The sequence below is a fragment of the Saccostrea echinata genome, unplaced genomic scaffold (assembly GCF_033153115.1).
Source record: "Saccostrea echinata isolate AGI-Se365-2 ecotype Australia unplaced genomic scaffold, CSIRO_AGI_Sech_v1 ptg000058l, whole genome shotgun sequence".
In the NCBI taxonomy this organism is placed as follows: domain Eukaryota; kingdom Metazoa; phylum Mollusca; class Bivalvia; order Ostreida; family Ostreidae; genus Saccostrea; species Saccostrea echinata.
In genome coordinates, this window is record NW_026889807.1 from 7,190,867 (window position 1) to 7,203,366 (window position 12,500).

General features: G+C 33.8%; 1 protein-coding gene across 3 annotated transcripts in view; it reads left to right on the plus strand.

Moving 5' to 3' along the window:
• The window catches only part of LOC133174690 (FERM, ARHGEF and pleckstrin domain-containing protein 1-like), a 46,597-nt gene that overhangs the window by 21,218 nt on the left and 12,879 nt on the right, over positions 1 to 12,500 (plus strand). For 2 of the 3 annotated variants that reach the window (XM_061309772.1, XM_061309773.1), the window contains exons 10-11: positions 39 to 110; positions 1,891 to 4,873. In XM_061309772.1, the coding sequence (XP_061165756.1) occupies positions 39 to 110; positions 1,891 to 4,822 (3,004 nt within the window). In that variant the 3' untranslated portion in view covers positions 4,823 to 4,873. Of the gene's footprint in view, positions 1 to 38; positions 111 to 1,890; positions 4,874 to 12,500 lie in introns of those variants that run through there. The other variant, XM_061309774.1, reaches the window with a different exon arrangement.

Genomic DNA, 12,500 nt, shown 5'->3' on the forward strand with positions numbered 1-12,500 from the left:
TGATTCAACCCTTTTATATGCTATTGATGTCTTTACAGATATAGTGGAAGGACACAGAAACAGCTGATGAGCTATGTACGAGAAAACCCCATTACTCCACAGTTCCAAAGGTACATATATAAACATCTCCACTTAAACAGTCCTCAAAACATTTTGACTTGCTACCATGTTATGTGACAGTTGTGGTTTTAAATGGTTTCTAATCTGTGCCTCACCTGCCAACTGGTAACCCTTAGTTCCAAAATATAGAGGCTTAGTTGATGCCTTTCGAAAGGGATTCTCTTTTGCTGGTTTCTTTATACACCAGTATGTTAATTTTTTACATTTTTGACTTTTCTATTGGAAACAACCAACAAATTTCTACAAATTTAAAAAATAAGCATCAAGGTAAAGGGGCTTATTTTCTTTTCATTTATTTAAGAAAGTGCATTGCTTTCATCCAAGAAAAAATAAAAGGTGGGGGCCATTCATAAAAATTCTCAAGATTAAGTATGCCAGGAAGTCAAGGAACTTTTTTTATATAGCATAGATGCTTATCTGGACAGCAGTGTGGTCTACGTGACTTTTATTAATTTTGGCAAATAGATCTCTTTGTAAAGTTTTCTTCTAAGCACTCAAAAGTCATAGTTTCAGGAAGGAGACTTTTTAGGGAATATTTTATTGGAAAAAAAATTCAACCAAAAATATTACAAGTACAAAACAAGGAAAAGACTTAAATTAGTATTTTTTATCTTGTGTTGAGGATGCAGTGTATGCAGAACTCATTGTATTTCTATATTTATCAAACAACTCAAGGGTTAACAGAAAGTAAGTGGACTTTGTTGTCGACATTTGTCTGAGAAGTCTGTCATTAATTCCTCTTCCTTATTCTCTTAATTCAGAGGATCTCTTGATATTGTTTAAATGTCAGTGTGTTTCCTCAGCTTTTGTTATGAATGCAGAATTTCTTAATGTTTCAATTTTTATAATGGGGAAACAGGAGTTACAGAATAGAACTTCAGCATAAGGGGTGGGAGTTAAGGTTTATTGATGCATTATTATTATAGGACTCAAGTTTATTTTGAATTCATGTAATGTAACAGAATTTTGAAAAAAAAATTTTGATTGAAGTTTGATTATAAATTTTACTTTTGAGTTATTTCCCCTTAAATATCACAGTCCTCATTTCTTGACTATAAGCTCATTGTCCTTTTATCAAAATCCTGGAGATGACCTACAGTTACTAGAGTTTTTGCTTTCTTATTGGTGACTAATATAGACCTCTGAAGTTTCTTAATTTTAGATAGCATTTGTTGCCATGGTTCTTGTACAAAGTGTCAATTTTGTTTTGCTTCGTTTCTAATTTAAGTCTGGATGTTTGTTCGTCATTTGATTTTGTGGAAACAAATGTCCGTAAAATAGAATTTTTGTTCAGTATAAATAAATTATCTATACAAAATAGACTTTGTTAAGTCTCCAGCATGTATGATCCTTCAATTGTTAGCACTAGTCAATGTGTCTAGGTAACTGTAGGTAAAGCATTATTGTATTATAAAGGGAATGGCTGAATTTTTTTTTATTAAAGTCAGTTCATTTGCCTTGTTTGTTTGTTTTTCTGTATCATTGATTAAAGGGATATTTTATGAAGAATTCAATTGATCAAACACAAAGAGACTTGAGAAAAAAAGAAATAAATGTAAGCTATGCTGCTCATATTACTTTTGATAATTAAAAGAGTTGAAGATTTTTAAAAAAGTGACTAGCATTTTCCACCAAAATATCAGGACTAATGAAAATAGAAGCTTTCAGTATCTTGATGCCCCATCATTTCAGAAGATGACACAAAGCTTTTCTCAATAAAGTTTCACTATTTATAGATAATGTCTAACCAAACACTTTTTAATATTACAGATCTGTTAGTGGTAGGATCTCTTCAAGTCGTAGTACGAGTGTTACACCAAAGATCGCCTCAAAGACGATGATCCATAACACACCGGACACCAATAATAGCCTGGCATCTAGTGGTTCCCATGTGGTGCAGATGGAGAGAGTGGTGTCCCCAGGCAGGAGTGACCACAATGATACCCAGAGTATGGACAGTTCACTCTCTGGAAGTCATTCCCTCCACTCGCCGAAACTGGATCACGTCCAGAGGAGTCGGGAAGGGACCCCCGGGGCTGAGGAAGAGGTTGACCAGGAGAGAGAAAACAATGCTCTCAGAGGTGCCAGTTTTATTGTTACTAACTCTGAATGTTTAGATACTAATTCCCATATATTGTCAGCCAATCAAAATGTACATGACAATGGTAACCTTGTATCTGTTAATCCTAAATTTTCAGGTGGTGGTGGTGGTGGAGGGCAAGATAGTTTATGTGCTAATAATGGGGAGATTTCTTTAGTTGATAATGATATTTCTACAGGGATAAGATCAAGAGAAAGAAATCTTTCTCTTGACCATTCAGGGAATGTTTCTCACCTTAAAGATGGCAAGAAAGTTATGTTTGCTGAAGATGTGAAAGATTCATCACCACCTTCAGAAACGTCAGATTCTTCTACAGAACAGAAACAAATTACAAGTCAAGCTGGAAAGTTTGTTATTACATTAAATGAGGAGATACCAGCGGGGACTTGTATAACTGTCAGTGTGGAGATGTCACCAGTGAAGGAAATACCTAACTCTTTAGTGGAGAATGATAGTAGGACAAAGATGGACACAGTCGATCAGTGTGTTGTAAGTGCTAATTCTCATCAGGATCCAGTGGATCATTGTGAACCATCTGCAGCATCAGGAAGTGTGGAGGAGGACAAGTCAGTGATGAATACTTCCCCTCATGGGGCTTCTCCTGAGGCAGACAAAAATGAAGTCAGCAGCTCAGATGATCTCATTGAAGACATTCCATACTACCTAGAAAGGAGGCTGTATGAAAATAATGGAGCAGATGTTCAAGAAACAACAAAAAGTCCTCCATTTATCAGGCGTGGAAGAAGCTCCAAAAAGAGGAGACCCACTAATATGCAGATAGAGCATGTTAAGGTGTATGAGGGGGGAAGCGAGTCCAGAAATGAATCCCCTGTGTCTGGGAGGTCTGTTTCCTGGGATAAGGTGACAAGTAAAAGTATGTCGCCATCAGGTAGGTCAGTGCTGAGTAGATCCCCGTCCACTGGACCACGACATTCCAGTAAATCCTCCCTAGAGAGGTCCCCATCATGCAACAGAAAGTTGGAGATCGTTAACATCCACAGACTCCCACCAAAGGACAGCTTCTCATCTATAGATGATACCACTAGCCCAACTCTGGAGAGGGATGTCATCAGACACATACAGACAAGGGGAATTCTCAGCAAGAGTTTGTCTTTCAGAGGAGAGAAAGACAGGAAGGTCAAAAGTCCAAATCTGTGCAAAAGTTCATCATTTCATGGGGAAAGAGATATCAGGAATAAGATTCCTAATGGGGAGGTAAAATTTATTGGTGAACTTCACAGAAAAATGAGTGAAATTGCGGGAAAGAAAAAACTGGAGGAGGAGAAACAAGATACTTGTTACAAAGAAATAAAGCTAGATGAGGAAAAACAAAATAAATGTTATAAAGAGGAGGAGTTAATGAATAAAACTGAGAAAGATAATAAGTCAGTAAGTCATGAGGTAGAGGAAACTAGAACTCATAAACAGGAGGGTGCCAGATGTGAAGAGATGCCTGTGTGCCTGGTCCAGGAGCTTTCTGAATGTATCAGACAAGATCTAGACCAGCCCTCACAAGCTGCAGCTTTCCTGATTCAGGATAAAGACCCCCCTTCCAGAATGCCCAACTTAAAAAACATCACATTTTCTACATTCAAACCTGTGGATATTTCCACAGGACCTGACTCTAAGCCTGGAAGCAGTGGACTGCGTGATTCAGAGACTGATACTAAGAGCGACTATGGTTCACTTCCCTCTGCTAAACATGCAGACAGCAAGAAGCCATTAGAGATCCAAATGCAGCCAGGAGATGTGGTTTTCAACCCAACAAATACTAAAGTTAAGCCTGTCCAGTCAGAGGTAGATCAGAGAGATAAGTTTTATGGTCCTCAGAGACCAAGAAAAGTAAGCTTCCACAGAGAAAGAGGCTACAAATATAGCTTTGAAAGTGTGAATGATCCTCCAGCATTTGCCCTAGTGGATCATTTTGATGACTTGTGTCATATTGATACAGCTAGACAAGGTCCCTCCAAGTCGGAGTCTACAGATGTTCTGGATGTCCTTGAGAGTTTGGAAGATGAAGATATGGTGGAATCTGACACGTCCGAGTCGTGCACATCCTCTCTAGACTCAAACGGCCAAAGTGAGCACAGCAGCAGTGATGAAGAAAGTCACAAGCAGGACGAGTTCCTGAAATTTGCCAAGAGTCTGGCAGACTCAGGGAAAGAAACCACCAAAGATTCTGGTGTTGGGGTGGATGAAGGTTTGGTGAGAGATCTCTCACAAGATGACCCTGGAGAAGAGGATAAGAAGGCTGAGGAGGAGAAAAGTGTACACAATGGGAGATCCTCCTCAGACACCCTCCCTGTGATCCCAGTATCTCTGACAGACTCGAGTCTGAGCTCTGTGGAGTCAGACAGTGATAGACCCCCTGGGTCTAAGAGATACAGTCTTGATCCCTTGGCTGACCTGGAGAATCCCAATGTAGCAGACGTCAACACCTCATTCAGTGATTCTTCATTAGAGGAGGATGAGGAATGTGTAACAGAACAGAAAGGAGGCTTTGTCATTCCGACCTTGACCTTTAGTCTCCCTTCGAGCCCTGATGTTTCTGTTGGGAGTCCACAAGGAACAAACAACGAATTTGGTTCATCTTATTGTTGATGATATGAGTTTCTAGCTTTGTAATTTGTAAATTGTAGAAATTATTATTTTTTGAATTGAAGCAAGTATGTCATTTGTAGTAAGAACTCTTCTGTAAAAGAGAGTAGGAAGAGTATGCCAATAGGGACAAGGGTGTTAGACTTTTATACACCATCACTATACACAGTTGAAAAAGTTGGGGGGGGGGGGGGGAGGTCAAAGGAAATGAAGTTCAGTTACACTATGACAGAAGAATCTTTTGCAAATCTGATAAAAAGAATTAATTGTTAGAGGCATCCTTTTAGAATTAATGGTGTGCTTTTAAAGTACATTTAGAAATAATTGCAAAAGTCTCTTCCTCCTTTTATGATAGATTTGAAAGAATGAAATTCTAATTCATGATATTAAAAACTTTTTGTTATATATGATATGTTTCTTTTTAGAAGTTCATTGAGCATATTTTCCTGTAACGCATACATGGGACTCCTTCCCCTGAAACATGGTTGTAGGCACTGAAATTTGTTTTCATTTCATAAGAGTTCAAATGTCCACATACTTCATAGAGGTATGCATTGGAAGGAGATTAGAACATGATTATACAAGTGTATATATATATATATATTTCATCATTTGGATTGTTGTTGTTTACAATACATATTTATTTAAGCACTTTTTTCACATTATGTAGGTGAAAGGGTAATATTTTTAAAGTTCATTACTCAGCAGAATTGATTGGCAGATCAGATTCTAGAAATAAACAATTTCTGCAGTGACTGTCTCACAATTTATTATGTTTTTAGTTTGGTCTATTATTATTTTTTTTTTTTTTCGAGCCTTCTGATCTTTGAAGGTGTACTATAGTTGTGATAATCGGTAGGGTAAGGAAATATTGCAGTAAATTCAAAGATTGTGAATGTTTTGTTGCAATAGAGTTTTCTCAGAAAAAGTCAGAAAAGTAAAAATTTTAGTAAGAGATTAATCAAAGGAACAAATTATAAGGTACGCTATAAGTCTATGATAGGTACATTAGGCAAACTTGACCAAAAGTAATTAATCTTAAGGAAATTCATCAAATATTGATGTGAGTACTTGTAATAATGATCTTTAAAACAAAAAGAAAATGTATAGAAATTATGAAAAAGTAAAATGAATATTTTTAGTAGACATTTTAGGATCCGTGTTATAGTATTCCTTTATTTAAAAGTTTCCAAAGCCATCAGACAAGATATTACAAACGCTCTTTTTTCACACACACAATATATTTGCTCACCTTTAATTTTGCAGTATTGAATCAATTCTCAATTTTATGCTCATAAAGAGGAATCTCATATTTTTGGGGAATGATATTAATTTTTGCCATAGATTTTTGTATTTTTATAGCCACCCTTTTGTTTTATTATGTAAAGTATGAGTTTTGATGAAGGATGTGTTTTAGATTCTGTGAATAGCTGTGATAAGAATTTTTGCATGTTATGCATAGATTCCCTTGTTGTCAAGCATTTATTTACTTATTTTTGTTATTTGTTGGGTTTTTGTTAGTTGTTTGTTATGCTCTTACAGAAAAATATTTATTTTTTAATTTGCAATTTCATATTCAACAGCATTACATATTCATTTCATGTTGCAGATAATTTTTAAAATATAGTAGCTGGCTCCAAGATTAAGAGGGGATAAAGTTTTGATGCATGATTATCAGATTTTTGTTGGCATGAATGATGAGCGATTTCATCATGTTTGTAGAATAGTTGTATAATCTGTGTTGTGATAAAACATTATGTGGAAGTTACGACAACTAAACAAAAAATCTAAACCATATGTTTTATCATGGTTATGTTAGCCTGCACCCACTTCCTGCTTGCATACCAAAATAAGCTTCTAGATATTATACAGCAATTAATGCATTGAACTTTAATTATTTGCAACAAAACGAAGTATAATTATGATTTGAAAGCTCTATGAAAGAAATTGAGTTTTAGCATGAGTGGAGTGTTTGTTCCATTGTCTTGAGTTTTACCCCACTTTTAATCAATTAATAAGTCAGCATAAATCAATATTAAGAAATTCTGAGATGATTCATGTTCCTTGTTGGGTATAATGATTTTTAGAATTGATCTGAAGTCATCTTAAAGATTTCTTGATAATGTAATTGGCCCGAGATTTGCACCTGCCTATTAATTGTCTTATTTATTGAACTGGAAACTCTTCATTAATGGTTTGTTGTGTTTCTTTGATTCTAGTGAATGGTTTTAATTGAGACAAGAAAAATTAAATTTATAGCTTTCAGGGTACTATAACATACATTTTTTCTCCCCCCTTTTTTCAAAGGGGGGGGGGGGTCCCAAACTTTTGTTCTTCAAAGAGACATACTATAAATGGTTTGTTTGATATTTGTTAGAATTGATGGAACAAAATAAATCTAATTTAGATTTCTGCTTTTCTGTGCGGATTAACGTTTGTATTCAGCATGTGCTGTATTTATAATGAGGATATGTACATATAGGTTAAATTGACCTATTTTTAATCTAAAACATTAAATTAAAAAAAAAAAAAGGAAAGAAAGATTTCCTTTGAATTTAATAAAATTATTCCTGCTCTTTTTAAAGAGGGAACTTCTACAAGAATGATTCTATATTTCACGAAGAACTATATAGCATTATATTTGATCTCAGTTGTCCTATCTTTGCCATGTTTTGCAGCATTGTTTTTACAATAGTCATAAATACATCTATATTCAATGTAGTAGGGATAGTAATGTAATGGATTCAATGAGAGAAAATACATGTTTGACTTTAAATCATGTTGCTTTTAAGCTATGAGGTTGTATCAGAAATATCTTTTACTAGATTAGGATAAGTGATGAGTGACATTTTTGACAAGGGATATCACGTGATCTATAATATCAATTATTTATTACTTATGATGAATTACTAAGTATTTTGCGAGCTAAAAATCCTGAAATATATTGATTTTGATAAAAGGAAAAAAAGATAAATTAGTCCCAATGGAAAAGTATGTCCGTAGTTTTCTGTTTTTTGTCAGATAAATTTGATCTGGATTCATAGGATAGATTTTTTTTTTTTTTTTTGGTATTTAACCTTTATGAAGAGCTGATATCAGTATGTTTGGCACACTTGATACATGGGTGAGTAAAATGTGTTTTGGTTAAAACAGGCTCTGATACCCCTGAGCAGAATAGACTTAATTGATAGAAATGAAGAAAATGGCAGAATTCAATATTAAGAGGTGACTTGGTACAGAGACACGTAAATGAAAAACTGGGATGATATTGGTTTTCGATTGGGAAAATGTGCTTTTCTTGGTCACTCAAACCAAAGTAAAATTCTGTTCATTGCCTTCAGGTCTTTTTAATACAATTGACAAGAGGGCTAAAAATTTATACACAGACAAATTAGCCACATCTGATGAAAAAGGGGGGAGGGGATTATATATATATTTATATATAATTTTTTTTTTTTTTTTTTTTTTGGTCAGCTTTTTGGAGAACAAAATTAATTTTTTTGTAATTTTGTACGATAAATTTCGACAAAATAATTTCAACTTAAAAATGTATTACTTCGGTTGGCATTGTCATTGCATTCTGCTTTGGTTTTACTGAATTTGCAGTCAGGCTAACATAGTTGTGTGATCAATTTGCAAACTTTATATGCTTTCTTAATTTTCCTTGTGCAACAGAAAACTGATATTGGTATTGATATATTTTGAATTTTACTTTCATTGTGATTTTGATGCATTGCACATTTTGTGACAAATAAATTGTATATTTTTTTAATGTTTAGCAGTTTTAAGGGACTCTATATATATCATAACTGTGTACATCAATTCATAATTTGAAATGAAAAATTATTCATTAAGGACAGGGGAAAAAAAGAAATACTCTAAATATTAAACAATATGATTAGTTAGAATTATAAATAAAGTTAGACTTGGGATAAATGTCTGTCTTGATATGGGTTGGGTTGTTTTTTGGAGGGATGGGGTTGATCAGTGGGTCTTGATAAGGAAGTCAGGTCTCAAAACTGTCTCAGCTGGGTATATTAGAGTTGCATCCTTAATGCCTCTTTTCCAAATGCCAATGAATATATTCTGTATAGTTATTTTTGCCGTCTCACACTTGCAAACTATTTTGCCCCTTTAAAATTTGCCCATACACAGTTGTGTCAATTTAAGATATAATTCTTATCTTTTTTAATTCACCCTATTTAAAGTGCCCACTTGCAATGAGGGCAAAAGGGGTGGGGAAAAAGGGGGGGGGATTTTCCCTGTATACAGTAATTGAAACAGTGGGTTTTTAAAAATTATTTTACCCTGACCATTTTGGAAAATTCATAATCTTGACTTTTTGAAATCTATTTTTTCTTCATCTTTGTTAGAATTTTACATAATTGTTAAGGGATTTCAAGAGCATAAACAATAAGGTGTGCAAAAATGGCAAACTAAAAGCATTATTGGGAGAGATTCATAGCAAGGTTCATCTAAATCCTGACATTACAAATGAATTTAAAAGATCTGTAGTAAGCTACTGCATTTGAAGGGGTTGTGCAAAGTTTTAGGAGGGAAAACCTAATAAACTTAAAATCAACTTGATCTCACCAAGTCATTGCTAATGGAGTTGGTATATTTTTCTATGATATTAAATGGAGATTAGACATGCATTTGTTTTAGTTTATTTAAATAAAATCTTCAGCTTTCTGTGAGTTCAACATTTTCGACTAGAAAATGGCATTGCTAAATCTATATTCTTTGCTTTATTCATTTGTTTCACTTGATAACTGAAGCAGAGATATTTTTAATTGTTCACTTTAATTAATTTTAAATTGACATTCTTTGATTTGTCTGTCTTTAACAAGAATTATAATGAACACTCATCAAAACAAAGCACCTGTAAACGTATGCATCTTTATTGATTATTTCAAAGTTTACACGTCAATAAAAAAAAAATAGTATATTAAAATGAAAAATTCTCTCTATTGTATAGTGGCCACAGCTTAGTTTATAAAATTTCCTTTCCCTAATAACTTATGTAGTCTTTGGTAAATTGTTTTTGCTAAATCAGTACAGTTTGCTACAGATCTTCCATCAGTATTAAACCCAATTCTTTGGAATAATGGGATATTACCATTATAACTCTCTAGCTCTAGGAAGCTGTCATAGACCAGTCTGTGTTTTATTTGTTTTCTAGAGGGCTGGTTACTTCAGCAGTCCACAGAGCAGTTCATTATTGTCTCTGTTTATAGCCATGGCACAGATGTCTAGAAATAAGCCAGCAAATTGACCGTATAGTTAGCCCTTTGGTGAATCTCGTTGACATTTTATACATTTTCAAGCTCAAATGCAATTGACAATTTTCTTGGGGTTTTACAAAGTTATTTTAGAATGTCTTTTTCTATTTCTTATGGTGTGGGAATTTATGCAATATTTAAAACAAGTGTTTAAGTAGATATTATTTGCACTGATGTGACTCACATGTATACTTCATTTCTAAATCTCAATAGATTTGACAATCATTTTTTTTTTTTTTTTTAGATATTTACCTTTAATTAACAAGCAAAGAATTCTTTTTTTGATTGCTGGTTGTTTTGTTTTTTTGAATGAATTTTTGTATATATTTATGATATTTTGAATCAATTCGATTTATTTATTTTTAAAATGCTTAGACTGTGGTCAGAAGGAAATATTTTTCATTCTCAGGCTGATGAAAACATTTTGTCTTGAGAAAAAAATCTCAACATCTGATGATAATGTATTATATTGACATCATTTTAATAAAAAGTAAAAACTAATTATTGCTGTGTTATTAAACAACAGACTGTTATGATACCATTAGTACAAGTGCTGAGGACATAAGGCAAGCAGGCTAGCTATACAGGCCTTTTTATATTGTTAAGTACTTGTGACGTAAAACTACCATGTAGTTTGACACAGAACTCCTAGTATTGTTATTCTCATGTACCGTGGAGAGTAATTGGCCAATTATGGAATGAAAAATGAGGAAAATCTGCATTAGTTTTTTATTGATTGTATGTAACAGCACTGAAATGGTAGAAATTTAATATCAGGCTTGGTGTCAGAAGATGTTGATAGCAGGAGGCTGTGATGAGAAAGTGTACACTGAGACACCCACTGTTGTAGTCAGATCAAGATTATACATGAAATAATAACTCACTAGCAGAGAGAACACTCAGATAGTGTGTTCCTTTTTTTTTTCCACGATTCTGTTCAGAATTGTGGCACAGAAGAACAGGAGGAAAAATCTCCCGATTTTGCTGGCAAAGGGGGAAGTTGCTGTCCATGTCTTTAGGGTGAACAATGTGTTAACAAAAAGCAAGGAGGAATTTGGGTATTAAATTCAAGAAATGCTATTTTGTAATCCTTCATGTTGTTGGATAAATCTTTCAAAAAAGGAAAATGCTTCAAGTCAAAAGTTTTTCCACAAAGCAATCAGGAAAAATCAGTTCTGTTCAGGAGATATTTCTGCCTTGAGTGAGTGCCAGTAGATTTAAAAAGACATAATGGAACATCAAGATGAATACCTAATCAGGGAAAATTCCATTGACAAATCATGAAATGTTTACTGCCAGGAAGGAGGGATTTTCATGGATATTGAAAATTACCCACAATGCATTTGCATGAATTTGATTGGTCAGATAGTGCTGTAAGGTAGGTACCAAATTTATCTGTGTGATTGGCTGACAGTATATGATGTCATGTATAGACGACTATTATTGTTTGTTGTTTTGTGAAGATCTTGTTATTATCAATATTTCATTTGCTTGAATTTCTTTTTCAGCACGGATATATAATTGCGACTAAGAACTTGTTTTTCTGTCTTTTTAATTAGATGAATTGTTTGAGAAACAAAATGTCAACTTTCCGCCTATTGTTGTAGGCAGAGCCGTTAACAGATTTCCAATACTCAAGTTTTGTATCGCTATTTTCAGTTGGTATGTGTCTTATTACTAGGGAGGCTTTAGGATTCATCCATTAACTCAGCTGTTTAATAATAGATAAAAGTAGTTATACATGCCAGATTCTTGATCACAGAATCACAGACACCCCAGTGTTCTGCACTATATAACAAATCATCTTGTCTTATCAAGAGATAACGGAAGATATTACAATTAAAACAGAAAATTATATTTCATACTGAATGTTTATTACCAGGGGTACAAAAACAATTGTCAGTGACAGAAAGTAACTAGACAGGGGTAATTTCCAGGAAAAAAGGACCTTTATAGGGAATATAGAAATATAAATTAGATAGCTGGACAAATATAGAAAGTGGTTGGCTCCTAAATTGGCATGTTTGGTGTTATTTGGAACTTGATTAATCATTATTCTGGTGGAATATTGATGTCCATTAGAGGGATAGCGAGTCACTGACCACCGATGTCAGTAGCTAGTCACTTATGAAAAATCCATTACACCTTATTTGTTCGGCATCGTAAACAAGGAGAGGGAGAAACAATCAGGGAGGCAGATTATTAATTTGTTCCCTATTATATAAAATTTTTGATTTTATTAAGGGTTTGATAGTGTATTTATCTTGTTCGTATCAATGTTAGGTTATTGGTCAACTTAAGAAATATTGGGAAAATTATATCAGTTATTGTAACATCATAATCCACATATAATGATATGTTTGTATTTTTAATCAATAGCCCAAATCAACAAACTGGTT